Source organism: Penicilliopsis zonata, assembly GCF_001890105.1.
Source record: "Penicilliopsis zonata CBS 506.65 unplaced genomic scaffold ASPZOscaffold_2, whole genome shotgun sequence".
Lineage (NCBI taxonomy): Eukaryota > Fungi > Ascomycota > Eurotiomycetes > Eurotiales > Aspergillaceae > Penicilliopsis > Penicilliopsis zonata.
Window position 1 is genome coordinate 178402 of NW_019208912.1, and position 26876 is coordinate 205277.

Below are 26876 nucleotides of genomic sequence, written 5' to 3' on the forward strand. Positions count from 1 at the left end.
CATCTATTTGGCCATTCTATACTTTGATTTACCTGGGCGCTTACCTTCGCCTCGAATATGTCCTCTTCACACGCCTCTCTAGATGCTGCGGCGACCGAACGAAAAGCAAGACTTGCGAAGCTTGCAGCATTGAAACGAAAGCAACCAGAGCCAGAGACGTTGAGTGAGGCTCGAGCTACGGAGGAAGAAATCGGAGACGCGGTACCATCAGTTACGACAACTTATATATCAGGTCGCAACTATGACCCGGAGACTCGCGGGCCGAAACTTGGGTTCGAGCAAGCACCAATCGATGGGCAAGTGACATTAGAATCCCAGGCGGCCGAAATCGCCAGAGAGACTGCAGAAGAGGCGAAGAAATCAGATGAAGCAGATCAGCCGATTGATCTGTTTAAGCTACAGCCGAAAAAACCGAATTGGGATCTGAAGAGAGATCTGGACGAGAAGATGAAGATTCTCAACGTACGGACAGAGAACGCAATTGCGAGGCTTGTGCGCCAGCGGATAGAGAATGCACAACGGATTGCAAGGGAGAAGGGTGCGCCTATGAATGGAGATGACCAAGGAGAGGAGGTCGGCATTGAAGGCGAAACACTGGTTGAGGGAATTCATGTCCGTGAAAGAGAAGAGGCCGAAGAAGAACGACGAGAAAAAGAAGAGGAAGAAATGATTTGATACCCTTATTCGAGACTCCAGCCTAGTTAGTCGGCAGATCCAGTTTTTTACCTTCACCTCCTTTTTTTCATGGGCGTGGGTTCTTTGCTTGACTCAATTGTACTCTACTATCGGACGTTTGCAGATGGACGAGGCCCATTCATATTTCAATCATTTAGGCGTTCAGGATATAGGGTGTAAACATTTGAATACAGACAGACAAAAATACACATCTTAGTTATTGAGATTTAAGGGAATGTTGAACATATAGCTAGAACAAAAGTGTAGTTGAATAATACATGGATGCCGTAGTATATCACGCGAGCTTGATCCCACCCGAAGAACCAAACAGGGCAAGAACACAAGAGGGAATAAGAAATCGAAGCCAAACCCCAGATCCGTAACACCTGTTTTCATGTGAAAGTCTTGTCTACCTTCCTATATTCATAGCCTGAGTCAGAGCAAGACGTTTGCTATATGGGCTCAAGCTGCGTTCCCTTCGAGGTTGAGGCGGAAGGTGACTTTGACCGGGCCCAGCACGCATCCCATGCGAAGAAGCTTCAGAACGCTGGTACGGCTGGTCTGACGGTGATCGGCTGGTTCGATAAGACGGCCTCCTGTCTGAAATTTGGAACCCACGCCCACGAACGGCCTCTGGAGTTAACGAGCGTCGCTCTTTGGCGGCTCGACTCTTGTCCAGGCTGCTGCGACTCCGAGTCCTATCTCTCCGGTTGCCTTCTCCAAAAGAGTCCCTTGGACGACCTCGCTCCACAGGGCTTGACTCCCGACGTCGTCGCCTGGTATTCTTATCGCGAGGCCATTCTCTCGACCTCGACCGAGGTTGATTGGCAGAGGAATAGGAAGCATCCGAATACTCGGAGGGCGAGTCGCTGTACCGTCGCTTCCTGGTCCTAGACAGTGCACGTTCATCGTCTTTCTTCGAATCGTGTTCGCGCTGTCGATCAGGCGATGCTGAATGCTCTCGGCTGGTCGATATCGTTGAGACAGAGCTCACGGAAACTGAAGAGTTTGACCGCGAGCGCCTCCTCGACCGACTTCTCCCATCGTGAACCGCTGAGCGGGTATGTTCAGTCTCCCGTTTGGCTAGTAGTTCATCTGCGACTCCTTTACTAAAGGCGGGTTAGAGTTATATCAATGTCTTCCGAAAATTCGCTCAGGACCCAGGAAAATCGACGTACGTTCGCAGGAGATCATTGGGGACCTCGGTCGAAAGTTTCGGGGCCAGCTTCGGATTCCTCAGCTGCTGCGTGCGCGATGGCCGTGAGGCATACGGCCTCTCCTGAGGTGCTGCCTTGCACTCATAGCTGTAGTGCCGTACAAAACAGTCAGCAGGCGTTATCTCCAACAGAACGCAAGGTAAGGCATAGACGTATCTCTCTTCAAGCATTTCTGGCACAGCGTACTCGCAGTAGCCCTAGTAGGGCCTCTGACCCCGGGCGCATTATTTCTATACCGGTTCATTTATGAGCACGTCCCCATGCGGGTTTGAGTGCGTGTGGCTAAATAGGTGAAAAAGAAAGGCCGCGGTAAGGTGAAGCTGGAGGGTAGAAACGATCCACGACACGTCTCGCAAAAATCGAGAAAATCACCCCCGAAAAACTTCGTTCTTGTCCAACTGCACTACGTTCACTTTTGCCTCTCCTTCCTCCTTTTTTTCTCCTTTTATGACAGCTCTAAAAAAACAGGCGCAAGGCCAAAACCGCCTACGAATTATTTCCCCGCTGGGCGGCTGTTAGGCAGGGCAGAGCGCTTTACCCGCGCGGCAAACCACCCACAAGGAACTTTCGACTCGGCCAATTCTTGGTCTCAATCAACGCTGCTCGTTCTTTCGACGACTTCGTCCCCGAAAGAGCCCATCTTTCGCCAGCGAGGATTGAGCACTGTTCATCCGCATCGCAGTCTCGCTTCTTCCTTTTTTCTACTTTCGTGCGGGTTTATCTGCAGAGGACTACGTAGGAGGATCCCCCCACGAAAAAAACCATGAATAAGCTGTTCTGACACTCGTGTAAGGCTTCTCTTTCAACCTGCTTTGTTCTAGTCTCAGCCTTAACCTCCACGTCCCGCCTCTTGACACTGCCCGTCGGATGTTTATTTATTCTAACATCTCGCAAGTTTTCCTTAATGGCGAATGCGCTTTTTCTGAGATATGTCGTCTTTCTTTTTGGGCTTGTGTGAAGCGGGATTTCTGAGTTGCCTGACCTCGAACCGAGTTTCGGACTCGTCTTTTCGCAAGGCTGTGGCGGTCTGATTGCAACTGTGACAACTGAGAACTGTGGAGATACTGTGATTTTGAAAAAGAAGGCCACATCGTTTTTTATCACACGTTGCGGCAAAACTATCACACAAAATGGCTTCCACGAAATCGGGCGGCGAGCATCGCCTATCTTTCGCAAAAATTGCGGCCATGCCTCCCCCCCCGAAGATGCAGCCCTCTGTTACGCCTGATCGCAATAGCTCTGATGCAGTCGACCAAGGATTACCCCATCTTGAATTACATGCTCCGAAAGCTGCGTTGTCTGCTCAAGATGGATTAGGAACTGCCCCGCAAGAAGACACATCTTCCATTGCTAGGGAAATCAATGGTCTTGAAAGAGCAGTCGAATCTGTTCAACTAGAAGGAGCAAAAGATCAAGAGGAATCAGAATCTTCTGTTGAGCCCCAAGCGAACGGCATCCTCAAGCGCGAACAGTCGTTTGATGATGACCGTACTCATCTTTCCAACTCATCCACGAAACCCACAAGTTTTGATTCTAAGAGCATGGCCTCTGTGACCACCTTTGCAATGGATGAAAAGGATTCTCTGCGACCTGATGACAGCGCGAGCGTGCAGGCTGTGGATGAGGAAGAGTCGCTTTCTGGCCCTGCTTCAGGGGCACCAAACTCTTTGATTGGCTCCGAGTCAGGCGCACGACCGTACAGAGACCAATTCCGGGATGGTACCGTGCAGCGAGGTGTGCTTCTTCCTGGCAGTGGGCGAGGATTCAATGATGGTCTCGCGCCGCAAAATTTGATTGTCCCCGCCGATTCTATTTCCAACAACTTCATCGTTCAGAACCCTGAATTCCCGGCCGGCCGAAGCCTCCATGGATTCCCGCTAGAACCGGATGAGAAACTACTCGAAGCGATGAAATCCCCGAAAGACCGTCTCTTGATTCTACAGCTCGAGGAGAAGATCAGACATTTCATTCAAGATTCAAAGTAAGCTCTAGAAACCCATGCTGATTCTATTCACTCCTAACATTATGGTCTTTTCTAGCGAGCAATCTTTGGAGCTACCTCCTTCCAATGGATTCGGAAGGCTCCTTGCGCACAAACTTGGAGACTACTATCATTTGACTCACTTCGTCGACAACAACGTTACCTCGGTCCGTCTTCACCGAACGCCATTCTGCCGACTGTGAGTTGTTTAGTCCTCTACCCTCCCTATAATCAATCTCTGCTAACATGATCCCAGACCGACTCCACTATCTGTTTTGCACGCCTCTACAAACACAACTCCCCCGCCCATGGTACCTACGATGAAGATCATGCGCCGGAATGGCCAAAATGGGGAACGTTCCTTCACCGACGGAAGCACCGCTGCAAGCTCATCTGCTCCTTCGAAGGCTACTTCGGAAGATGGGGAAAGCGGTAACGATGGAGAGCCGACGGGTTCATCGGCTGGTGCCACGCCTGCCAAAGATCGAATGACCCTCACCCGAGAAGAACGGGAGGCCAAATATCAGGAAGCTCGAGAGAGAATCTTCCGTGACTTCCCAGAGTCGAAGCCTGGAGAAATTACAAGTGGAGAGCAGAGCGCAAATATGTCTCGATCCAGCTCAACGAGTGGACGCAAGAAAACATACCGACAAAAGACTCCCCACGACGACAGCTTTGAGGCCCGATCTCAGTTCAATGCATACTATCCTGGCATGCACTACGCCAACGGACCGAATTCGTACAATGTCGCTGTAAATGACGGATCATATCCCCAACAGCCTCCCTATATGGTCGGACCTGGTGTGTCAGCGCCTGGAATGAGCTACGCTCAGAATGGCCAGCAGAATGTCATGTATCCTGGCCCCATGAACATGAACACCGTGCCTCAATACCAGATGGCGGCGTCTCCTCAAATGTCACAAAATGTCCCTTGGCAGGGCGGAAACCTCCCACAACAGTCACCTTATACTGGGTATGCTTCGATGAACCAGTCACCGGTGATGATAGGCCAACAATCCTCTACTAAGTCATCTCCTGCGATGAGCAACTACGCGCTTCCAAACCCTGTGCCCTATCAATCTCAGGGCCCCACCTGGCCCTCGCCCCCTTACCAGGGAAATTTCCCCTCATCTGCACATCGAAACCATCCACCGGTTCATTGGCCTAACTACCCTTCTCACGCCGTGGCGCCCAGTACCGCATCATACTCTTATGCGCAATTCCCGGGGCAAACGATGAATCCTGGAATGCCGAATCATGCCGGTTCCCACCAGGCCGCTAATTTTGGACGTTCCCCTTTTAATCCTCAGACACGGTCGTTTGTCCCGGGTGGTGTTCCTCCGACCCGCCATCTAGGAAAGCATATGCAGCCTGGGGTCATACCTTATCACAATGGTCAGTCTCAGTGGACAGGTTACCCAGATCCCGGCATGAAACCCATGGAACCTATGATGGCCGCCGGCTACAATGCAGGCCGCCCAGGCCCACCTGGAAACAGGGATTCCATTGCCAAATGGGGAACTCCATCTCATCTACCCCCGAAACCACCGCCCTCTGAAGTTCCCTCCGAGTTTGAGATGAAGCATCGCAGTAGAGCCACTCCGAGCGTTCCCTATGCAAACAACACCACGGCCGTGGCCAAGAATGGACCGCTTGTTGTTTCAGGCGGGGTGAACTTACCAAAGCCAGCCTAGCTGTTGTTCTGTCATGGAAGATATAGGCCGATCTTGGTTTTCTGAATGCAAGAAAAAGTATGATGGCGTATTGAATTAATAGGTGGAGAGGAGGGAATAAATGTTCTCATGGTGACCTCTGCAGCATAGATATGAATAGAGAAGATCAAGTCAGACAAATTGCATGCATGGCATGGAAAATACAAATGTTTAGACGTTCAATATGATGGCTCTGCCTTTGTTTCCTTTTTGAATACAGCGTATTTTCAATTGATCCCTAAGAGGGTCGGTAGATGGTTTGGACTCCTGTCCTTGCCCTGATATCAACGAATAACCCTGCGAGTTCTTGAACCCAACTTGACAATTGTTCATTCCAATTTTCTCTCTGGTATTGTCTTACATCTGCTTGATCCTTTTCAGAAAGTGTTTAGACCAATCGAGCATGGTGGGCAGTGATGATACAGTAGCTAGGTAACTTGGTACCTAGCTATGGCCAATTTAGTAGGGTTATTATTGCAACTCTTACAGAATTCAAGGACTAGCTATCTTTACTGAAGAATATAGCCTAGCAAAAAAACAACCAGATTTTATATATTTACGCATATTCTTTAAGCACGGCCAAAGATAACCTGGTTTTACTAGGCAGGATCAATGCTTCAGCTTCCCTGTTTCGATGGATGTCATGTCTTATAAGATAAGTCCCTTGGTAAAGAAGCAAGGATACCCAATGTCATAGTGAGAACCGCTTTATTTTATACAGGGATTATATGACACGATCTCGACTTTAGTCCATATGCAGGAAGAAAAATGCTCAAACATCAACTCCAGAAACCAAACTGATTTTTCTCCACATGGGGGGAAGAAGTTCATCGGCCAGATGCGAAATAGCCAGAAGTCTGCATCTGAAAAGAAAAGGGATCAAGCTAGAAGTACAAGTTGGAAGATGCAATTGACAAGCAAAGGAGAGGAAGTATAGAAAGAGGGAAATCGCCATCCTCAAGCTCGTACATCTCCCTCATTCTCCTCTGCTTTCACCTTCCTGAAAGCCGGTTTCTTCGGCTGCTCCTCCAACCCCAACTGCTGGATAGCTTGCTCGAGCTGCTCGACCCCGTCTTTGCGGAACTGGGTCACTTTGCGTACATTCGTGACCGTGAGTTCGTTCAGTGTTTCAAATCCCTTCGATCGTTGTCGGGCCACAGCGCGCGCCGTCATATTAAATCGCATATCCTTGGGTCCGTCCACGAGCTCGAGAATAGCACTAGGCGCTTGGTCGTCCTTCTTGGGCTCAACGCGCAGCACCCGAGTGTACCCGCCTGGACGTTCGGCGTAGCGCTCACGAAGGGGTCCAAAAAGTTTAGGGACAATATCATGGGGGGTCTAGATTGCTCGGCGGTCAGCTTAATCCTCACCATGACACGGAGCATCTTTCTGTAGAATGTAGGAGCAACGATTTTCACATACATAGAAGGTTTCAAGTGCTCTCCTCCGGCTTGCTTCTGTGTTCTTCTTGCCGAGGGTAATGAGCTTTTCGGCCAGCCGCTGGGCCTCCTTCGCCTTGGCCCATGTCGTGGTGATCGACTCGTGCTTGAAGAGCGATGTGACGAGATTGCGGAGCAGAGCCTGTCTGTGTGATGACTTACGGCTGAGATGACGGTATTTTGCTGCACCGCCGGCCATTGTGAGGATCTTGTAGAGTAGGAAGTAGGGGAGTCGGTTCCTTTTTTTCCCGTCGTACGCGGATTCTGACGAAGACCTGAGATTCGATATCGGACAATGGAAAAGGCCAGAGAATGGTCTCTGTAAAAAACTCTTTAAATTGCCAGAGCAGGCCTAGTACAAGTCGGAAAGGGTCCTAGATATTATTCTTGTTGCTGGAGGTTCGCCGGGAAACAAAAGATTCGATTTCTGGAGGTTGCCGGCCCGGGCCAATTAAAAGCGTCGGCCCGGAGCTTGTCAATGTACTCTTTTTCTTTGCTAAAAAAAAAGACGAACAATCACTTCAACGCTATTCTTCTGGTTTCCGAGCGATTCCCAATGCGCGTCGAGTGTTTTCTAATATCTAATAAGTCTGCTTCAACCGACCAGTGACAGAACGCCGGACTGCGAACTTGCGAGCCAGGGCGCCTTTTCCTGTTTCCCCCGCCTTCGCCGTTGGAGACAGCACAGTACGGATAGTAAAATCGACAGATATCGGGCTGATCCAGCTCTAACTGGGCAGGGATAAGCTTGGAATAAAACATGGGTTTCTTTACGGGGTTTGTACGTGCTCCCTATGAAGCCGGGACCGTTCCGTAACTCACATGCTAATGCGCAATAAACATGCAGTTCAGTGGCTTTGCCTTGACGACGTGTGCTTTATATCTTACCGTGCAAGTCCACCGCTCGAATCGCCTTGAGCAGCGAAGCCTGATTCGCGAACAAACGCAAGCAATCGAATGGCTTGGGTCGCCTGCGGGCGCATACGACCGACGGTTTGCGCCCAAGGAACTATCACGTTTACGGGAGACGAGGGATGGGGAAAAGACGTCTACGACACCGACTGTGCAAGATCTCTTGAAGCACCGATGGAATAAGGAGGTGGAGACATTGGCGAAGAAGGCATATGAAAGCAGTTGGGAAGATGCGAGACTCATCGCCGTCGCGGGATGGAAGGCTGCTGTCAGGTTGGTGAAGAAGGAGTAAGCCCTCTTCTAACACTTGAACCCTGAGAAGCGGAACATGAAAAGAAAAGAAACAAAACCCACCCTATCATTGCTCCTTATGGTTGGAAGGAGCCAAGCCCTAGATACCCTGTGATTTCTGAAATAATGAGCTGTACTGTTTATATTTGCGTCTTTATGTATTCTTCCTGCTAGTGAGCCTCTTGTTCTTGGATATACACTCTCTATCTAAGTATATTCCTTGTATCTTTGGAAGCCTCCGAAATTGGAGTGACTCCTGTGGCTCTACCACGCTATGAGCGGGGTCGGCAATCAAGTACCAAGACAGACCAGTAGCATTATATAGCCTGAATCGATTGCAATGAGCAGCGTAGCGGCGATTGAAGGTCCGTGAGGTGAAGCCTTTCGTGCTGAATTGGTCTGCAGGTTGTGACCTGAATGAAGTGAGGTGAATAAATTTGTAGATTGAAGTTTAAGAACCTGTTTTCAGCTGGTGTTGGTCGAAGGTGCAGTACCGATGCTGTCCGAGTCGCTCCAAATATCCTTGCTTTCCCTCTCCACGATCCGCATGGCTTGCGCAACTTCCTCCAGTTTGGCAACCACGTCCAGGACGCCATTGTTGACCCTGTTAAAGTACCGATCGTTGGCCTCTCGTCTTTCCCGAGCGAGCAGAATATCCTTCTCGGTCTCTTCATCCAAAGTCCTGTGAGATGCGCTCTCCATACCTGCTCGGTCAGTAGTCCCGCCAGCTGCGCTCTGAGAGCCCTTCTTGACGGACGATTGCTTGTTGTGATCAGTCGTACTTTTCGAGTCAACAACCTCATCTTCGGCTTCGCTCCGTGCCCATGCCTGTGCAAGCCTCAACTGTCTCATCCGCAGATCTTCCAGCGCTTCAGAATGCTTCTCGCCAAACACATGCTCGCTCGTCACCGCGCTCAGCTCGACCTCAGCCAATGCGTTCTGCATCTCCTGCCACACTGCGTCCGATCCATCCGCCTCCCCCTTGGATTGAGTGCGTGTCAGGAATGGCGAAAGGGGTATTTGCGAGTCGATCGACCCAAGCCTGCGCGCTGAGCTATTACGCTGCAGTGGTGGGGCCTGGGTCCCAGTTGGAACCCCCCCGGTCGGAGGTGGCGCGAGGGACAGGTTTGATGCATTATGGGATGGCGGTCCCTGGAAAAGTGCTGGAGGAGGCAGCCGCTGCGAGCTGACTTTCCGCAGTTGGTCCGCCTTCGGGCGAGAAGTCATAATGGGATGTTGTTGGTTGGGATTATTGCTATCGATAGTTAGCAGTTAAGATGGTCGTCAACAACTGTCGTCGGGCGATAAGTGCTTATCTTATCGCGCAGGATAGTGGTCTGATGTTTCTCCGGTTCCGATCCCGTATCTCGCTTAGCGGGCGTTAGGGCGAGGAACGCACATTTTCGACTCCCGGCTTTAGCGAGACCGCCTGGGCGTGAAGGACCTCTTGATCTTCGACTACCTCGACATCCACCCGGTCAGGCCTTTTTGACGATATCAACCAAGTCGGTACGTATACGCTTTTTCCTGCCCTTTGATTTATATTGCACTCCAGGATCCTGTCAATTTTTCATCCTGTTCTATCGGTCACGAGTCCAGCCAAACCCTCAACACAGCCTCTATCGATATACAAATACTCCCCCAGAGATTCAGGCGATTGTTGTGGTCATGAAAAAAATAACTATTGTCAGAAGAGTCTCTAACAACTTTGTTTTATTCCAACAGTCAACGCACATAAACCGCCAAAATGGGTAAGGGACAACCCCGTGGTCTGAACGCTGCGCGCAAGTTGCAGAGCAAGCGCAAGGAGGCTCGTTGGGCCGATTTGCACTACAAGAAGCGCCTCCTCGGAACCGCCTTCAAGTCTTCTCCCTTCGGTGGTGCCTCTCACGCCAAGGGTATCGTCCTGGAGAAGGTCGGTGTTGAGGCCAAGCAGCCCAACTCTGCCATCCGCAAGTGTGTCAAGGTTCAGTTGATCAAGAACGGAAAGAAGGTCACTGCTTTCGGTGAGTACCATTTGTCTATTCGGTGAAGAAAAACACCGGGGTAGACGGGGAAATATCATATGGACATAGTGGACTGATTTGCCGATTCTTATTCCTATAGTCCCCAACGACGGTTGCTTGAACTTCATCGACGAGAACGACGAGGTTCTCCTGGCCGGTTTCGGTCGCAAGGGCAAGGCCAAGGGTGATATTCCTGGTGTTCGTTTCAAGGTCGTCAAGGTCTCTGGTGTCGGTCTTGCCGCTCTGTGGAAGGAGAAGAAGGAGAAGCCCCGCTCGTAAATAACCAACATCAACATCAATTTTATTATTCAATACACGATGGCTGGGGTCGAGTGGCGGTGCCATTCCATGGAAGTCAGGAGATAAAAACCGTGTGGGATACCTTTTCTTCGTGCTCTGTGGTCTGGGAATCTAAAGATACAAGTTTCCTCTTTTTTTCTTCATGGGTTCAGGACGGAGCATAGCCTCCAACACAAAACAATCTACACACCTACGATCAACATCCTTAAAAATGATGGCGCCATGATTCTTTACATGCAAACTAAACATAGTGTTTAGATTTTTATGTGTGCTGTGGTAACCATAGGCGCCCACTCTATAGAACATTGGGCTGTAATTCTGGCTGTAATTCTAGCACTCCATACTACATAAGAGGAACGTTAGTTTATTCTTTAGTGACATCCACATGTCATTGGGTATCGTCCTTTTGATTTTGATTTCTAGTGTTTATTTTGCGTCGAATATCATTCCACTTTTAAGAGCTTTTTTAATCATCGAAATCATAAGTCTAGAAGCTGATATCCTCCTTCCGATAGTGATCCGACACGATGCGATAAAGATATGATGGCGCATGACCGCCCCTGCAAGAGACATACAAATTAGTGATCTGCGTCAAGTTAACAGTGGAGACATAACGGGGGGTACTTACAAGTTGGTAATGTAGAGATCGATCAGCTCTGCAGGGACGTAGTCGTATAGTGGATTTTGGACATCAATCTGGTCCACGAGGTCTCCGTCTTCGTACCCGATGACATTGCTTGCGTCGCCGTACTCGATCAACGAGTCAAAATCAAACGGGTATACGGGGCTGAGCTTGTAGACTCCGCTGACTACCACCACCGGGGTCTGATGCACCTTGGCTGCCCGGGCAATGACCCGCGTACCGGCGGCAGCAACCAGCCCGCCGTTTGCAAGGACAGAGTGGGTGCCCAGAATAACCTTGTTGACCCGGGACATGAGTGCAAATACCGCGGAATCAGGGATGAGGATCACGGTGATGCCAAGAGCGATCAGCGGCTTCTGGAACGACTCGAAGCTCAAGTTGTCGTCCTCGTCAGACACGGTACCGCTGACGGTGGCATGGGTTGCGTCATGGTTGTTCGGATACGATTCGGCATGAATGACAGTAAACTTGCGTTTTGCTGCAGCTTTGAGCAGAAATTTTTGTACAGTGGTGGAGGACGTGTGGGTGAGGATGACCTCGTTTGAGTGGATGTGGTCAAGTGCATACGCAGCAATTTGATCGTCGACCTGACCCAACTCGTCGATGATTTCGCCAATTCCGTCAAGGACTTCTGCGCGGATGTCTCGAACTGAGCCATGTCCTGTTACTCGGCCAGATGGGGAACCCGGGACTGGTGATCCTGGGAGAGACGATTCGGCCTCCGGACCGGAAAGAAGGCTGAACATCGAGATTGGTGCCGGGTTCGTCGAGTGCGAGGTTAAAGGAGGCCGCGAAGATGATCGCTCCGAGCCCTCATGGCGAACAGAGAGGAAGTCTCTATCCTGGGGAGTGGATGGATCTAGATGCCGGTTAACACCTGGGTGAATCGAGCACCGCGGTCAAAACGATCATAGCCACCGACCTTCAAGGACACGAGGAGTCTGTGGCTGGCTTTCCGAGCCTGCATCACTTAGGGCAAACTCGGCATCGCGATCATCCTCTGCCTCATCGCGAATCAAGCCCAACACCCGCCGGACAATATTCCCCACCACCATCTCCCTGGGCTGTGCGGCCATCAGCCGCCTACCCACACTCTGCACCCGTTCGATTAACTTGTTCGCATCCGTAGTCCGGCAGAACGAAATCACCCGAAGTAAAAGATAAGCGGTTGCGGTGGCGCATGATCTCGAATGACGGATCTGTCGTCTCTTGAGCAACCTAGGGCTCTGTCAGTCACAAACCCCCCTCCCCCTCTCCCCCAAAAAAAAACCCTGGATGGCCACCGAACGTACGAGATCAGATTATCAATCGATGTGTCGATAGGATTTGTCTTGAGCGACTTAAGAAACGACGCTAATCCTGGCGTCAAAGGCGCAGAAGTTGCCGGCATGGCTATAGATAGAGCTTTGTCTAGAATTTGTTAGTCTTCTGAGTCATGGCTCTCTGCCAGAACACTTACCACAAGCCTTTCTTACACAGGATTAAAAAAAAAATAGCCTGAACAGATAGAAGCTGTCAAACAATAAATCCGGCGCGTAGCTGCAGCAGTAGCTCCTGGGCCGTGGTGGACGCGCGCGAACCTGCTTATTCTGCCGTGGTGGGATGAGGGCGAGTTTGTTCAGGAAAGGAAAGGAAGCGCTCGGCCCAACCGGTTTGGCTGTTCCCCCACACCTCCATCTGCTGCAGCTGCTCCCTTTGAACACGTCGCGCAGCGATCCTTTTTTTATTCTTACGGATTTGGGGCGGTCTTTGTTCGTGGGCAATCTGTGGCCTTATATTTCTACGCTCTTGTGGTTGCTTTTAGACCTCCTCTTCCTGGTAGCTGGTTGTGGAAGGGGTCTTGCAGGGCACGCCGACGGGCGCATTGAGGTGAGTGACAGGGCGACTCAGACTAGTTGGGAGAGACCTACATATCTGCACGCCATCTGTTTGGTCCTTCTGTCCTGACCGTGCGTCCGGCACAGTCAAAAATTGGCGCTTCGCTGGCTGACTCTTCTCCTTTCGATCATAGATATCGGCGGCCGCCCTGAACTCCTATGGGCGTTGTTGGAAGATGAACTCGCTGAATATCCTATCGTCGCGAGTCATCGGCCAGTCGTCCACGCCCAATCGAGTCCGGCAACGCTCTCGGTCGCAGGAAGAGAATCGGCTGGCGGGCAACTCGCCAACGGAGCGAGGAAAGATACGATCTTACAGCGAGGAGAACTTCCGATCACTTGGAAGCGCCGAGAAAAGCTATGAGAACACGCCGCTGCTGACGGATGGACACTGCCCAGACGAGAAGACACTGTTGCTCCACGAGCTACATAGAGATGGCCCGCTGGCGACGCGGAGCACCTTGCAGCTTTTCGCCCAGCAGCTATTTGACGCGATCGCAGAAACCATCAAATTCCTCCTCTCCACCTTGACGAGCCCCGGGTTGTATGCTGCTCAATGCTTTCAGGAGGATGATGGGCGTTATTCGCTAATGGCCCCTGTGCGAAAGCTCAGGAAGTTGGTGTCTGGACCCTCTATGGACGGCTCCTCTCCGTCAGGAAGAGGCGGCAATAACCGGACGGACAGGAATAATAACGGTCACGTAATCCCTCCAAGGAAGCTGAGAAGCCATACCTCGCGGGAATCAATCCTCTCGGCTACTTCAGAGTCCGAAAATGATCGAAGAAGTGTCAAAAGCCTGTCGATGTCCAGCAAGCCCCGGTCAACAAAATCGAAAACAAAGTCTCCAGGCTCAGAAGAAACGTCAAATGGCAACGCCCCTCGCCGGTCGATAAGGATTAAACTAAATAATGAAGAGACGCTGAAACGACAGAAAGAACGCCAGCAACAGCAGGGTACCGACATGGGGCAGCCGTTGCATGATGGCGTCTCGCGAGTCCACTCGACCGTGAACCCGAATACTCTAAAATCACCCACCTCGCCGTCTGTCCACAAGCTGGATAGATACCCGCATGCTCCCGCTCCACCCCGGCCGTTGATTCCGCTCCGCGTACCATCCTATACAGCTGCCTCACGCACTTCCAAAGCACCCCAGAAGACCCTTGTGCTGGATCTAGATGAGACTTTGATCCACTCGCTCGCCAAGGGCGGCCGAATGTCGAGCGGCCACATGGTTGAAGTGAAGCTAGCTGCACCCATGACGACGGCCCTGGCCCCTGGAGGGCCAGCGACGACGCTAAGCCCGCAGCATCCCATCCTTTACTATGTGCACAAAAGGCCGCACTGCGACGATTTCTTGCGGAAAGTGTGTAAGTGGTACAAGCTAGTCGTGTTCACTGCCAGCGTGCAAGAGTACGCCGATCCGGTCATCGACTGGCTTGAACAGGAGCGCAAGTTCTTCCATGCCCGGTACTACCGTCAGCACTGCACGTTTCGCAACGGTGCCTACATTAAGGACCTCAGTTCAGTCGAACCGGACCTCAGCAAAGTCATGATCTTAGACAACAGCCCAGTGAGCTATATTTTTCATGAAGGTATGCTTCTTTTGTCCCCCCTATTCACCAATCCCTCCATCTCGCAGCATTGGCATCCTCACACTATTCTGGCAGATAACGCCATTCCTATCGAAGGGTGGATTAATGATCCCACGGATAACGGCCTGCTTCACCTGATACCCATGCTAGAGGCACTTCAGTACGTGACGGATGTACGAGCTCTCCTAGCACTACGTAGAGGCGAAACAGAGACATGATCAGAGAAGAAGAGGGGAGCAAGAGAAAATACATACCAACTATGTTGTTGAACTATTATATTCTATTTGCAGCACCTCTCTTCCTGCGTCTCCATCTATTCTTCTTTTTCCTGTGTTGTTTTTTCGCCCAAATACCTAATGTAAAGAAATGGTGCATAGCGTCATGTCCATTTTTTGTCCTTATTGTTTCTATGTCCCATTCCCTCTCCTGTTTATCCCTGCAGTTGCTCTTTATTCATATTCTCCCCCCTTTTTTTTGCTTCTCCCAAGCCAAACAGTGTATATTCTTTTGTAATAAGTTAGTATTATTCCATCTCCTCTACCCTTCTATTCAATTAATCAGCTCTTAGCTACTGGTTTGGTTTGGTATAACATAATGATTCCTCGATGCTGTATCTGTAGGAATGACAAACTTATATTTTCTTTCACAAGAACCTTGTATGAAATAGTAGAGAAACAGCTTTACTGGAAACTTGATTAATGTATGACTTGAGTTTTCTTTGAGTTGCTTATAGGCATAACTCTATACAACTTTATACACAGAATCGAGATTTGCTGCCTACAATCCCTTAGCCTGCTTGGCCTCAGCCAAGGCCTCCTTCAATGCAGCGATGGCATTGTCAATGTCGTTGCGGCCAGTGTCAGTCACGCTGACGCCCATGTGGCCAAATCGGATATATTTGGTAGCGATCTCCTTGTGCAGGCCCGCTGCGAAAATCACACCGCGCTTCATCAAACCCGGGAGAACATCCGGCGGCGCCAGGCCGGAAGGGAGGTAGATGGCAGTCATGCCGTGGGCCTGGCTCTCAGGCTTCGAGGCCAGCTGCGAGAGGCCAAGCTCGGCAACCGCAGCCTTGACGCGGTCCGACGCCTGTGTGTGGGCCGCAAAGCGCTCTGCCATGGGGCGGGCGGTGATCTGGGATAGGGTGGTGTGCAGGGCATGGACGAGCTGAGTAGCCGGAGTGGCAAAGTACGAGGGCTTCAGGCTCTCGTAGTTCTGCATGATGGGCAGCCAGTTTCCAATCGACGCATAAAAAGACGCCGGGGGTGTCGAACGCGAGTTGTAGCGGTCGATCGCGCGGCCAGAGCACATGACGATGCTCAGACCGGGAGGACAACCGATGGCCTTCTGGCTGGCCGTCAGAACGACATCGAGATCCCATTCGTCAAAGGCAATCTCCTCGCATCCAACACTGCAGACACCATCGACCACTACCAGGGTCTCGGGGCTGATCCGACGCACGAGCGCGGCGATGCTCTTCACATCGTTCAACACACCGGTCGATGTATCCACGTGGGTGATGGTGATGACCTTGTACGACTTCTCCTTGAGAGCCTGTTCAATTTCGCCGAGAGATGGCCGCTCGCCGATGGGCGCTTTGAGCTGTGTCACATGGACCCCATATGTCTCCAAACAGGCAGCAAACGAGTCACCAAAGTACCCCGTGTGGAGGACCAGCGCCTCGTCGCCCTTCTCGGCCAGGTTTGAGGCGACAATGTCCCAACCCAACGTACCGCTACCGGCGATAATGAAGGGTTGTGCGGTCGGGCTTGTGCTTTGGAATAGCTTCCGGACAAGAGTCAACGACTCGCCGAAGACCTTGACAAAAGCTGGACCGACATGGCTCTCTCTAGAAACCAAGAAAAAAAAGAAGGATTAGGGCCAGGAAGCAATAGCTAGCGAGCAGGCAACTACTCACGCATGGTGGGACATAGACTGAAGGACCGCATCGTCAAATTCAATGGGGCCGGGAATCAGCAAGGTGGGGTGAGGGGCCTGAGAAGACGGCATCGTGGCGGTAGGAACGGGGAGGGGCGGCGACGGGGGAGTAATAGCAGAAGCAGAAGCAGCAGCAGCAGCAGCAGCAGTAGCAGGTGAAGGGACCGGTCGCTCGAGGGGTTTATATTCAATGTCGTCTGGTTCGGCAGAATTTCTCTCGGTCGAGAAGGGGGTGTAAAGCTCCGGCAGCGGCAGGCGCTGATCCAGATGCCTGGAAATCAGACTCAGGCGCTGCGTCGTCCCTTTGGTCGCCAGCGTTCCGATGGACTCTCGGGAGAGCCCGCGGGGTAACAGCCAAAGAGTCCCTTTGGGTGGAAGAAAGTCACGGAGATTGCCGCCAATACGCTTGCAGCAGTCGACGAGGGGGCGAAGTGACTTTGTGAGTCATCCAGGTACCTAGTAGTACAGTAGGTGGTAGGGAGTTTCACTGGTAACTACGGAAAGAGAAGCCGGTTTATCTCATAACTATCGCAGGCATCGGCAGGCAGCCGGACTCCTTCAACGTCGGAGAAAGTCCAGCCGCGGCAGCGGCCGTCTGAAGCTTATCGACATTAGAGACGATGGAAGCTGGAATTTTTTACTAAATGTAGTTACATTACGACTGTTCGCCTCTAGACGAGTAGAGAGTCAGAGATTCGACCATGTTTTTGTAACTTGTGGTTCCGCAATGGCCTGGATTTGGAGTTGATCAGATCACAACTGTTCGAACCGGCCAATACACCCAGCAGAGCCCTGTATTCTGTATTCTTAAGGGTAACAGGTACCTAGTACCTACTTACTTGTTCTATTTGAACTATCGTGTACCTAGATTATTTGTAATAGAAATTATTGTACACCACCAGCCAGCGTAGATAGAGCCTCGAGTCCCCTGTGGGGTACATACTCCATACGCTGCAAGTAAAGACAGCATTATTTTGTTCGCTCGCAATCTATTTCTACTCCTCCTACGTCAGAAATAATAGCTCAATTGTGGTAATGGCAACAGATATGCATGTCATATCAATTACGCACGTATATCTGTTTTGCCTGGCTCGTTATCAGCCTCAATCGGTAACGTCACAGAGGTGCCCAGTAAACTGGCTAGACCAAAAGCGGACTTGTGTTTAGGGCTTAGGGCCAGCTTATCAGTACAGCCTTCGGTGGCCTTAGGCCCTCAGCAGACCCCAAACACAAGCTGTCCCCGCATAGCTTCAAGAGGGACTAATAATAACACGCCTCTGCGTTTGCGCTTGTTTCTTCTCAAACCGGTTCGCTCTGGAATGGGTCGTTGGATGCTCATACGGGATTCAAGATGACGTCGCGTCTTGTTCTGGCCATTGGTGACTTGTTCATCCCGGACAGAGCCCCCGTATGTTGCCTGGAAGCCCCCTCCCCCTCTTTGAGATTGTCTTCTCGGTCGCTATGCTGATATTGCCAACTAGGATCTCCCCGTCAAGGTATGCGCGCGTGTCACCTTCGGCTGCTTCGTCACTAACAACTGGCACAGTTCCGGAAACTCCTGACGCCGGGAAAGATCGGCCAAATCCTCTGTCTAGGCAACCTGACCGACCGAGACACATACGAGTTTCTACGTCAGATCGCACCAGACCTGCAGATGGTCAAGGGCGACTTCGATGTAGACTCTCCAAATCTGCCGCTGTCCAAGGTCGTCACTCACGGAAGCCTCCGCATCGGCTTTACCCATGGCCACACTATCGTCCCTCCGGGAGATGCCGATGCCCTGCTCATTGCCGCGCGCCAGATGGATGTAGATATCTTGCTATGGGGAGGCACACATCGTTTCGAGGCCTTTGAGCTGGAGGGCCGCTTCTTTGTGAATCCAGGCAGTGCAACCGGGGCATTGAGCACCGCGTTCTGGCCCGACGGCGAAGAACCCACCCCGAGCTTCTGTTTGATGGATGTGAGTCTTGATCCAACCCTATGTCTGAGGAGAGGAATATATCAGATCATGCTGCCTCTGCAATCCGTGCTAATGAACCCGGAAGATCCAGGGAGATGTCCTCGTTCTGTACGTCTATCAGCTCAAGACCGACGCCAATGGGGCTGAAACCGTGGCCGTTGAGAAAGTCTCTTTCCGCAAGAATGGCATGTCCGCCTCGTGAGCCTGTACTTCTCTGATACCTCCATCGTCTGTATATATCCCTTCCATGCACACGTGCGCTTATGACAGCTTGTTTTGTGTCTCTTCGGCAGTTTTATGTCTTCTAAATTTAACCCAACTCAAAAGTCTCACTTAGGCCCATTGTTCTATTGTAAAAAAAAAAAAAAAAACAATACACATAGAAAGTATTTATAGTTCCGTATCTCCCATAATAATACTGTAATATTGAGACCAGCGTGAGCTTGACGCCGAGCATAGACAATAAGTTAGAACTCATATTTTATTCGGGATATTTTCTAGAAATATTCTTGTATAAGAACCATGATCTGCAGTCAGTCATAGAATCCTGTGGCCTAAGAGCTCATCGTATTCAAAATATTCAGCTCTTGTAGCTCCCTATACACCTTAGAAGTTGGCGTAGGTGGGCCTCTAGCGCGATGACAAAAGATTGCTAAGCCGGAAATGGTAGCAACAGTGACTTCGAGCGACATCCCATCACGAAAAGCACCGCATCTCAACTAGATACTTTCTATCTGATAGCTGTGCACAAAGCACGTGTTTTTTTGCTCTTTTATTGGATATCGAAAGGGGGAGGAACCAGGGCTCTTTACTATTCTAGTCTTTGTTTTCTAAACAGACGTTTTCTTGCTTCGTGGGGGTTGAGCTCATCACCGCGGACACCGGCGCGTCTCTTTTCCGACCCCAGCTTATCGAATCTTCAGTATTCTATCCGACTTCCGGCGAGAAGCACAGCTTCCCGGTACATTCGAAGCTTCACCATGGCCACAGAGGAGCCCAAAGTTGAGGACCAACATATTGAGACCCACGGGGAAGGGGGCGATGATGAGGTACACATCAGTAAATCCCATGATGGAGCTAGGATTTTGATACCTAGTTCCATACAAGGGGAAAAAAAGAATTTCCCTATACTCCCATTTCAATGTGAATATGGACTAATGCGCGTCGTTTTTATAGGAAGAAATCGCAGCGATGAAGCGCAGGGTAGCAGAGATGGAATCCGAGGCTGCCAAGTTGCGCGAAATGCAAGCCACACTGGATCAACAATCCGAGAATCTACGGGAGGACAAAGAGGAGATCGATGCCCGGAGCATCTTTGTGGGAAACGTCGACTACGGCGCCTCGCCCGAGGAGATCCAGGCCCATTTCCAGAGCTGCGGCTCGATAAACCGTGTGACCATCCTCCTTGACAAATTTACCGGTCAGCCTAAGGGGTTCGTTTTCTCAACCTAAGCTCGATCCTCTCCGGTTCGAATATTGGTTAATGCGCGATACTGATTGTTTGCAGGTACGCCTACGTTGAATTTGCAGAGCCTAGTCTTGTTGCTCAGGCTCTTGTTCTGAATGAGAGCGTCTTCCGCGGTCGAAACTTGAAGGTTAGTGATGGACGCAACTCTACTCGACCGCCCCCTGCTTCTCACACTGACCCCAATCCAGGTGGTCCCCAAGCGCACCAATTTACCCGGCATGGCTCGTGGTCGGGGCCGAGGTGGCTTCCGCGGCGGCCGTGGCTATGGCCGAGGTGGCTTTCCGCCGCGTGGAGGGTACCGTGGCGGCGGCTTCCGCGGACGGGGGCGAGGCTTCGCTCCGTATTGAAGACTCGTCCATTTGGATTGTCTAGGTCAAGACAGTGTGTGGTTTCTTATGCTTGTGGGCGCATTACGGCCTCGCGCTGGAAAACAAAACGTTGGCGATATCTGGCGTGGACACAGCCGGCGAACATATTCGGGTTCAAAACGGTAATACTTCGACTCATTCATATCCTGATTTCTTCGGAGTTGGGGACCTGGGATGTACAATAACTACCAGCAGACTGGGAACTGAGTGATGGGCCTGGCCACCTTAATCCCATTCTGGGATTTTAATCATCGTCTTCGTTACTATCCATCGATATATTTTGGGGCAAACCCCCCCCCCCCAAAAAAAACCAACTAATCAGTTCGTTCTCGCCATATTGCATTCAAAATCTGTACCAAAATAACTTGTATCTGCTCCAAAAATTATCAAGTCCGAGGCCATTGGTGCCTGTATTTGTATACTTCTGCAGCATGCTAAACGATTGCATCAGTTGCAATGCCTTATGCGCGTACTGCGTAAGCCGCACCTGCAGTGATCTTTAAATATTTGCTTGTAAACTGCTCTTCATATATCAGCCCCCCCCTTTCTCCCTGTTCTCCCTGAAAAGACAGAAGTACCCTGTAGTCGATTCATATCTCTATCAATGGTGATATGTCGGCCGCAGACGCGGGGTCCCTTCGGCGTGATCGCATAGCCACCCAAGCGAGCGGGTAGAAAAGTTGAACCTCCAGAACCTCGAGTCAACAAACTGACAGGCAATCTTTTTTTTCCTGACACAAGATTATACTAGAAGAACATTCCTCGATTTTTTCCTACATTAGCGGTATTGATCCCACCCTCCAATCCATCGCGCTCTTTGCCACAGCAAACCAGGAGGCCTGCTCCGCTGAAACCCGCCAAACGGGCTAAGCTGCTTCTGCGGTCGACCCCTCGCTAAGTCTATTGGCCCAAAGGCGTAACGTCAAGACTGCTCAGCCCCAAGTCAACGCCTCCTCCAGCAGTGCCATCAAGTCCCATCAAGTTCACCAGCAAGCAGGTCTGCCGTCTCATCGGCCCGTGTATCTCGAGACGTGTTTTCATTTTTCCAATCCGCTTCGTTTCTTCCCACGGCTGTTCAGGGGGGAGGTTATCCGTCTCTCTTAGACAGGTGGTGGATGTGTGCACAAGGACTCTCATCTTCTAGGCTGACTTGATCAGCACTGAAGCACCTATCCAGCAAAAATGGGGTCGAATCTGCCAGCGTAAGTTCGCTTGCCTTGCAGGGCGAAGAAAGCGCCCTGCAAGAAAGAGGGGGAAGAGAAAACCGTCTAGTGTTCCAGAATGGCTAACCTGATGATCGATACCAGTCAACCGAATCTCCGGGTCACAAGTGAGAAATACCAACCCCTCTCCGACACCGACAAGAAAAGATAGCGGTGATCATCCTATACATATTATATGGGGCTGACTTGGTACTTTGTTTTCGGGGAATTTTAGTCATTGCAGCGGATGGCCTGTACAAGCGCGATGTTTTCCGTAAGTTGAGCACGGGGGACTAATGATCTGAGTGATACATGGGTTTCGAGTCTAGAGACTGACATGTATGGTTCGTTAGGATTCCCAGATCCCTTCGCGGTAGCCACCGTGGGTGGTGAGCAGACCCATACGACCTCGGTCATCAAGAAGACGTTGAATCCATATTGGAATGAGATGTTTGATCTGTGCGTCGCTTGTCGCTGTTCAATAGTCTTGTCTTTGGCTATCTCGTGCCCATGCTGATCCATTGCCTACTTTTTTTTCGAACCATCTAGGAAAGTCAACGAAGACAGCATTCTCGCCATCCAGATCTTTGACCAGAAGAAATTCAAGAAGAAGGATCAAGGATTTCTCGGTGTCATCAATGTCCGCATCGGAGATGTCATTGACCTTCAAATCGGTGGTGACGGTAAATCCTTCTCCTTTCCAATTTTGATTCTTTTGAACGAGTTATGAGGCTGATTACTTGACTACTCTTCCTGATCAGAGATGCTCACCAGAGACCTAAAGAAGTCAAACGACAATCTCATCGTCCATGGAAAATTGATCATTAATCTTTCCACTAATCTCAGTACGCCTAACCCCACCCAACAGAATGGCCACCGCGCTCAACCACAAGTATCAACGTCGAGCGGCCTTGTCCCTCAAGTTCAGGCATCCGCTCCCCAACCTCCTGCCGGCCCAGGCCATGCCGACTCTTCCTCCTCGATTCCCTCGGTGCCATCAGTGCAGTCGGCGAATCCACAGCGTGTCCCATCTTCCGCAAGACCTTCTTCGACCGTCGCTTCCCCTAGTGGCGGCGCCGCCGCCGCCGCTGCCGCTCAGCCCAATGGAAACAGTTCCAACTCCCGGGCGAACCTCAGTTCGTTTGAGGATAGCCAAGGCCGACTCCCTGCTGGCTGGGAGAGACGCGAGGATAACTTGGGAAGAACGTATTATGTGGACCACAATACCCGGACCACCACGTGGACACGGCCGCCGTCCAACTACAGTGAACACAACCAGCGATCCCAGCGGGAAGCCAATATGCAGTTGGAACGGAGAGCCCATCAGAACCGGATGCTGCCCGAAGACCGTACCGGTGCGAATTCACCGAATATCCCGGACACTCAGCCACAGGCTCAAACCCCACCCGGGGGAAGTGCCAACGCTGTCTCTATGATGGCCACGGGAGCTACCATTGCAGGCACTGGCGAGCTCCCTCCCGGGTGGGAACAACGGACAACACCAGAAGGCCGGCCATATTTTGTTGATCACAACACGCGAACCACCACCTGGGTTGACCCCCGTCGACAACAGTACATCCGGATGTATGGTCAGAACGCAAACGGCGGCAACACCACTATTCAACAGCAGCCTGTTTCTCAGCTGGGTCCTCTGCCCAGTGGATGGGAGATGCGTTTGACGAACACCGCTCGGGTGTACTTCGTGGACCATAACACCAAGACAACCACGTGGGATGATCCCCGTCTGCCCTCCTCTTTGGACCAGGGTGTGCCGCAATACAAGCGTGACTTCCGCCGCAAACTGATCTATTTCCGGTCCCAGCCCGCGCTCCGCATCATGTCTGGACAGTGCCACGTCAAAGTGCGCCGCAACAACATTTTCGAAGATTCATATGCCGAGATCATGCGGCAGAGTGCTTCGGATCTCAAGAAGCGGTTGATGATCAAGTTTGATGGCGAAGACGGCTTGGATTACGGCGGTCTTTCTCGGTATGTCCCGGTTTTGTCAATAATTGAACAACTAGTTGCCCAGGTTCTTTTTGATTTTGACTAACTTCTTGATTAACAGTGAATTTTTCTTCCTTCTCTCCCATGAAATGTTCAATCCTTTCTACTGTCTTTTTGAGTACTCGGCGCACGACAATTACACACTACAGATAAATCCTCACTCCGGTGTGAACCCAGAGCACCTGAACTATTTCAAGTTCATTGGTCGAGTCGTCGGTTTGGCCATTTTCCATCGTCGGTTCTTGGATTCCTTTTTCATCGGCGCTTTCTACAAGATGATGCTTCGGAAGAAGGTTACTCTGCAAGATATGGAGGGTGTCGACGAAGACCTCCACAGAAACTTGGCGTGGACCTTGTCAGTCTATTATTCGTTCAAAAGAACCTCGAAAGCTTTCCAGCTGACAATAAAAAAACAGGGATAACGATATCGAGGGCATTGTCGAGCTTACATTCTCTGTTGATGATGAGAAGTTTGGAGAGCGTACTACAATTGATTTGATACCCGGTGGTCGGGACATCCCCGTCACCAACGAGAACAAGGCGCAATATATCGAGTAAGATGTCCTTTATGCATCACTCAGGGAGTTGAACAAAAATCTAACGCATCATTTTCACCAGACTGGTTACCGAATGGAAGATCATGAAGCGCGTGGAAGAACAGTTCAATGCTTTTATGTCTGGTTTCAACGAATTGATCCCGGCCGATCTGGTTAATGTCTTCGACGAGCGTGAACTGGAGCTGTTGATCGGTGGTATTGCAGATATCGACGTGGATGACTGGAAGAAGCACACCGACTATCGCGGGTACCAGGAGTCGGATGAGGTCGTTCAAAACTTCTGGAAGATTGTCCGCACTTGGGACGCCGAACAGAAGTCTCGCCTTCTCCAATTCACCACTGGTACCTCCCGAATCCCCGTCAACGGTTTCAAGGATCTGCAGGGCTCGGACGGCCCAAGAAGGTTCACGATCGAAAAGTCTGGCGATCCTGGGGCGCTACCCAAATCTCACACTTGGTATGTCAATGATCTAAATGTTTCGTGGGTTCGCCATCTGACCGGTTTTTTCTTCTCAGCTTCAATCGTCTTGACCTCCCACCGTACAAGACACATGAGACACTCGAGCACAAACTCACCATCGCTGTGGAGGAGACACTGGGATTCGGTCAGGAGTAGACACTGACTTCCACTGCGTGGAAAAGAGCGTGTCGCAGCTGATGCCAGCCTTACTACTTACCACCTACATCATATTTTCACTGTAATAATCGTAGCAACAAATGCTCATGTCAAACTCTGCTCTTCGTCGTTTCTCGAGCAGAACGAATTTCATACCTCCTTTTTCTTCTTTTTTCATCCCCATTTTCATTCCCATTTTCCGTCTTCATTCCTCCTTTTCTCTTGCTGCTTTCGTTCCTAATCCTGACCATGGGGCTTGCAGCCACCCATCAAAGGGCTGCTTGTTGAAACGGATACCGCATCCTCTGGATCTAATCCTCATCTGCCTAATCTCGCTCGATTGCTGCTATTGCCTCGCTTCTCTCGATTGGTCGTTTTTTCTTTTGCCTTCGCCATGTCAGAACCGTGTACATATTTCTCCGTGTATCATCTGTCTTGTTATTCTATTACGGTTACGCAAAGAAGTTTCAGATATGTCGAGATGGGTCTAGAGTCTTGAATCTTGTCACTACAGTGTAGTCACTACAGTCTACCAGAGCCTTGTACCTGATGGTAACACAGGTGAGTTTCCAAGTCTATAGCTTGGATCCTTCGATACTATACTATATATTAGCCTATAAAATAGCTATTCTAGATTATACTCTGGGTAAGATTATTTAATATAATAAAATCATTCACTTTTTTTTGGAAATAGACTTGGAGATGCCGTTCAAGAGTCAAAAATCCCAAGTGACAGCACACAGAGCCCAACAACGCCAGATAGAGGGGGGGGTTGGTTATCTGGAACTTCTACTTACCTCCGGCCCGCTCCATCACTAGCTTCAAAGGAGATTCATAAAGTGGTGCTTTTTTAAGACTATCAGATAGCCATGTCAGCTTCAAAAATCCGTCATGATTACTATAAAATTCTCCAGATCCCGCCCACGGCAGATACTCAGCAGATCAGATCCAAGTATAGAAGTCTAGCAAGAGAGAAACATCCTGATAAGAATCCAAGCTCCAGTGCGACCTCTGAATTTCAGCTGGCAGGCAGGCCCCACAGTGAATGTTTACTTCTAAGTTAAGCTTTGTTAAATGAATATTAGATACTCGAAGCGTACTCGACCCTCACCGACCCTGTCGCTCGCAGTCTCTACGATGCACAGTATAAGCAGGCCAATCTCTCGAGCAACGCGTCGACTGGAGAAGATCCTCAGACAAGGAACACAGCGGGAAGTGGGAATGTTGGACATCTTGAAAGAGAGCTCGAGCAGTTTCGGAGACGGCAGGCTTCGCTCAGTTCTCAACTGCATACGGGGCGGGAACACTTGGCCCGTTTACAAGCTGAAGAAGCCCAGTTACAGCGCGAGATCGAAGCAATCGCGAAAGAACAAGCTCAAAAGGCAACCTGGTGGCACTACCTGACATCATCTCTTCTGATGCAGCCGTCAGAGACAGAAGAGCAAAGGCATCAACGAGATCGGCATAGGCTTGATAAGATTGCTGCGGAGAGTGTCAAGAAGTGGATGATCAAAAGACAGATGGCTGAGATCCAGAACTTCGAGAGAGAAGAACGAACCCTTGACAGAAAGATCAAGTCAACCGAGTTTGAAATCAGGAGAGATATTGCAAGGCAACAAGAAGAGAAGATACGTAAAGAGCAAGAGCTTCGTTATCAGGAGTTCAGGGAAAGAATGGCAGAACAGAGCAGGAAAAGAGAAGAAGAAGAAGCACAGCGAGCTTCTCGGCAGGCGGATCGAAGGGAAGACCAGGAGAGGAGACGGGCGCAGCCAAAATCAGCAGCCAAGGAAGGGGATTCGACGTATCATGGAGGCAGGCACAAGTCTCATCACCATGGGGAAGCCTGCCGTCATCAAGGTTGGTGGAATCGAATCGAGTACGGCGCTGCTTGCAGTCGCTGCTTCACAGTGACTCGGCGTTTTGCATTCAAATGTCGCACTTGTGATAAGATAGCATGTGCATCATGCAGAGATATCCTCAAGGGGAAGTGATCATACCCTTAGAATCACGTCTTGGAATATATAAGGATTACGATTACATGATATGATATTTAAGTCGATCTCATCCTGTTCTGCTTTTCGGGGGGGGGGGGATCATTGTGCCTGTATTGAGAT

At 50.5% G+C, this 26876-nt stretch overlaps 14 protein-coding genes across 14 annotated transcripts; 9 read left to right on the forward strand and 5 right to left on the reverse strand.

The window, feature by feature from the left end:
* Nucleotides 1-57: 57 nt before the first annotated feature.
* ASPZODRAFT_149096 (hypothetical protein) lies at nt 58-675 on the forward strand (the record flags this gene model as incomplete). The annotated part of the gene is made up of 1 exon (XM_022725458.1): nt 58-675. One exon carries the CDS (start codon nt 58-60, stop codon nt 673-675), a length of 618 nt encoding a protein of 205 aa, XP_022584086.1.
* A 409-nt stretch (nt 676-1084) lies between these two features.
* ASPZODRAFT_149097 (hypothetical protein) lies at nt 1085-2136 on the reverse strand (the record flags this gene model as incomplete). Its single annotated transcript, XM_022725459.1, has 4 exons — nt 1085-1231; nt 1304-1784; nt 1854-1979; nt 2045-2136. 4 exons carry the CDS (start codon nt 2134-2136, stop codon nt 1085-1087), a joined length of 846 nt encoding a protein of 281 aa, XP_022584087.1.
* An 886-nt stretch (nt 2137-3022) lies between these two features.
* Nucleotides 3023-5567, forward strand: ASPZODRAFT_59221 (hypothetical protein; the record flags this gene model as incomplete). The annotated part of the gene is made up of 3 exons (XM_022728828.1): nt 3023-3873; nt 3932-4072; nt 4130-5567. The coding sequence occupies 3 exons, from the start codon at nt 3023-3025 to the stop codon at nt 5565-5567; spliced, it is 2430 nt and encodes an 809-aa protein (XP_022584088.1).
* A 975-nt stretch (nt 5568-6542) lies between these two features.
* On the reverse strand, nt 6543-7223 carry ASPZODRAFT_57855 (hypothetical protein; the record flags this gene model as incomplete). The annotated part of the gene is made up of 2 exons (XM_022728716.1): nt 6543-6923; nt 7008-7223. 2 exons carry the CDS (start codon nt 7221-7223, stop codon nt 6543-6545), a joined length of 597 nt encoding a protein of 198 aa, XP_022584089.1.
* A 561-nt stretch (nt 7224-7784) lies between these two features.
* ASPZODRAFT_12708 (hypothetical protein) lies at nt 7785-8228 on the forward strand (the record flags this gene model as incomplete). Its single annotated transcript, XM_022721647.1, has 2 exons — nt 7785-7805; nt 7872-8228. The coding sequence occupies 2 exons, from the start codon at nt 7785-7787 to the stop codon at nt 8226-8228; spliced, it is 378 nt and encodes a 125-aa protein (XP_022584090.1).
* A 464-nt stretch (nt 8229-8692) lies between these two features.
* ASPZODRAFT_59331 (hypothetical protein) lies at nt 8693-9454 on the reverse strand (the record flags this gene model as incomplete). The annotated part of the gene is made up of 1 exon (XM_022728841.1): nt 8693-9454. The coding sequence occupies one exon, from the start codon at nt 9452-9454 to the stop codon at nt 8693-8695; it is 762 nt and encodes a 253-aa protein (XP_022584091.1).
* Nucleotides 9455-9952: 498 nt separating this feature from the next.
* On the forward strand, nt 9953-10725 carry ASPZODRAFT_128072 (hypothetical protein). The gene is made up of 2 exons (XM_022721914.1): nt 9953-10233; nt 10334-10725. The coding sequence occupies exons 1-2, from the start codon at nt 9975-9977 to the stop codon at nt 10510-10512; spliced, it is 438 nt and encodes a 145-aa protein (XP_022584092.1). The 5' UTR covers nt 9953-9974; the 3' UTR covers nt 10513-10725.
* ASPZODRAFT_128073 (hypothetical protein) lies at nt 10525-12795 on the reverse strand. Its single transcript, XM_022721915.1, has 5 exons — nt 12636-12795; nt 12469-12586; nt 12099-12394; nt 11162-12035; nt 10525-11093 (listed from the first exon to the last, which is right to left on the reverse strand). The coding sequence occupies exons 2-5, from the start codon at nt 12564-12566 to the stop codon at nt 11021-11023; spliced, it is 1341 nt and encodes a 446-aa protein (XP_022584093.1). The 5' UTR covers nt 12567-12586; nt 12636-12795; the 3' UTR covers nt 10525-11020.
* A 434-nt stretch (nt 12796-13229) lies between these two features.
* Nucleotides 13230-14864, forward strand: ASPZODRAFT_12712 (hypothetical protein; the record flags this gene model as incomplete). The annotated part of the gene is made up of 1 exon (XM_022721658.1): nt 13230-14864. One exon carries the CDS (start codon nt 13230-13232, stop codon nt 14862-14864), a length of 1635 nt encoding a protein of 544 aa, XP_022584094.1.
* A 382-nt stretch (nt 14865-15246) lies between these two features.
* Nucleotides 15247-17066, reverse strand: ASPZODRAFT_128075 (hypothetical protein). Its single transcript, XM_022721916.1, has 2 exons — nt 16565-17066; nt 15247-16495 (listed from the first exon to the last, which is right to left on the reverse strand). The coding sequence occupies exons 1-2, from the start codon at nt 16654-16656 to the stop codon at nt 15424-15426; spliced, it is 1164 nt and encodes a 387-aa protein (XP_022584095.1). The 5' UTR covers nt 16657-17066; the 3' UTR covers nt 15247-15423.
* A 796-nt stretch (nt 17067-17862) lies between these two features.
* On the forward strand, nt 17863-18883 carry ASPZODRAFT_128076 (hypothetical protein). Its single transcript, XM_022721917.1, has 4 exons — nt 17863-17992; nt 18066-18080; nt 18131-18544; nt 18630-18883. The coding sequence occupies exons 1-4, from the start codon at nt 17936-17938 to the stop codon at nt 18744-18746; spliced, it is 603 nt and encodes a 200-aa protein (XP_022584096.1). The 5' UTR covers nt 17863-17935; the 3' UTR covers nt 18747-18883.
* A 350-nt stretch (nt 18884-19233) lies between these two features.
* ASPZODRAFT_128077 (hypothetical protein) lies at nt 19234-20779 on the forward strand. The gene is made up of 4 exons (XM_022721918.1): nt 19234-19593; nt 19721-19977; nt 20052-20139; nt 20201-20779. Exons 1-4 carry the CDS (start codon nt 19525-19527, stop codon nt 20357-20359), a joined length of 573 nt encoding a protein of 190 aa, XP_022584097.1. The 5' UTR covers nt 19234-19524; the 3' UTR covers nt 20360-20779.
* A 733-nt stretch (nt 20780-21512) lies between these two features.
* ASPZODRAFT_109119 (hypothetical protein) lies at nt 21513-25262 on the forward strand. Its single transcript, XM_022720974.1, has 10 exons — nt 21513-21582; nt 21688-21710; nt 21818-21856; nt 21936-22041; nt 22132-22265; nt 22344-23571; nt 23651-23944; nt 24006-24143; nt 24208-24603; nt 24663-25262. Exons 1-10 carry the CDS (start codon nt 21563-21565, stop codon nt 24760-24762), a joined length of 2478 nt encoding a protein of 825 aa, XP_022584098.1. The 5' UTR covers nt 21513-21562; the 3' UTR covers nt 24763-25262.
* On the forward strand, nt 25198-26865 carry ASPZODRAFT_979013 (hypothetical protein). Its single transcript, XM_022730561.1, has 2 exons — nt 25198-25787; nt 25848-26865. Exons 1-2 carry the CDS (start codon nt 25632-25634, stop codon nt 26751-26753), a joined length of 1062 nt encoding a protein of 353 aa, XP_022584099.1. The 5' UTR covers nt 25198-25631; the 3' UTR covers nt 26754-26865.
* The last annotated feature ends 11 nt before the right edge of the window (nt 26866-26876 follow it).

Excerpts from the sequence above, each read along its gene's own strand:
- ASPZODRAFT_128073 (XM_022721915.1), bottom strand. The coding sequence starts at position 12,566 with ATGCCGGCAACTTCTGCGCCTTTGACGCCAGGATTAGCGTCGTTTCTT. Across the intron at positions 12,036-12,098 it reads GACTCCTCGTGTCCTTGAAG|ATCCATCCACTCCCCAGGAT; the intron begins GTCGGTGGCTAT and ends ACCGGCATCTAG. Across the intron at positions 11,094-11,161 it reads GATCTCTACATTACCAACTT|GGGCGGTCATGCGCCATCAT; the intron begins GTAAGTACCCCC and ends TGTCTCTTGCAG.
- ASPZODRAFT_128076 (XM_022721917.1), top strand. The coding sequence starts at position 17,936 with ATGACGTCGCGTCTTGTTCTGGCCATTGGTGACTTGTTCATCCCGGAC. Across the intron at positions 18,545-18,629 it reads CGAGCTTCTGTTTGATGGAT|ATCCAGGGAGATGTCCTCGT; the intron begins GTGAGTCTTGAT and ends TGAACCCGGAAG.
- ASPZODRAFT_128072 (XM_022721914.1), top strand. The coding sequence starts at position 9,975 with ATGGGTAAGGGACAACCCCGTGGTCTGAACGCTGCGCGCAAGTTGCAG. Across the intron at positions 10,234-10,333 it reads AAAGAAGGTCACTGCTTTCG|TCCCCAACGACGGTTGCTTG; the intron begins GTGAGTACCATT and ends TTATTCCTATAG.
- ASPZODRAFT_109119 (XM_022720974.1), top strand. The coding sequence starts at position 21,563 with ATGGGGTCGAATCTGCCAGC. Across the intron at positions 23,572-23,650 it reads GATTACGGCGGTCTTTCTCG|TGAATTTTTCTTCCTTCTCT; the intron begins GTATGTCCCGGT and ends CTTGATTAACAG. Across the intron at positions 24,144-24,207 it reads AACAAGGCGCAATATATCGA|ACTGGTTACCGAATGGAAGA; the intron begins GTAAGATGTCCT and ends CATTTTCACCAG.
- ASPZODRAFT_128077 (XM_022721918.1), top strand. The coding sequence starts at position 19,525 with ATGGCCACAGAGGAGCCCAAAGTTGAGGACCAACATATTGAGACCCAC. Across the intron at positions 19,594-19,720 it reads GGGAAGGGGGCGATGATGAG|GAAGAAATCGCAGCGATGAA; the intron begins GTACACATCAGT and ends TCGTTTTTATAG. Across the intron at positions 19,978-20,051 it reads TTTACCGGTCAGCCTAAGGG|GTACGCCTACGTTGAATTTG; the intron begins GTTCGTTTTCTC and ends GATTGTTTGCAG.
- ASPZODRAFT_979013 (XM_022730561.1), top strand. The coding sequence starts at position 25,632 with ATGTCAGCTTCAAAAATCCGTCATGATTACTATAAAATTCTCCAGATC. Across the intron at positions 25,788-25,847 it reads CGACCTCTGAATTTCAGCTG|ATACTCGAAGCGTACTCGAC; the intron begins GCAGGCAGGCCC and ends AATGAATATTAG.
- ASPZODRAFT_128075 (XM_022721916.1), bottom strand. The coding sequence starts at position 16,656 with ATGCCGTCTTCTCAGGCCCCTCACCCCACCTTGCTGATTCCCGGCCCC. Across the intron at positions 16,496-16,564 it reads CAGTCTATGTCCCACCATGC|AGAGAGCCATGTCGGTCCAG; the intron begins GTGAGTAGTTGC and ends CTTGGTTTCTAG.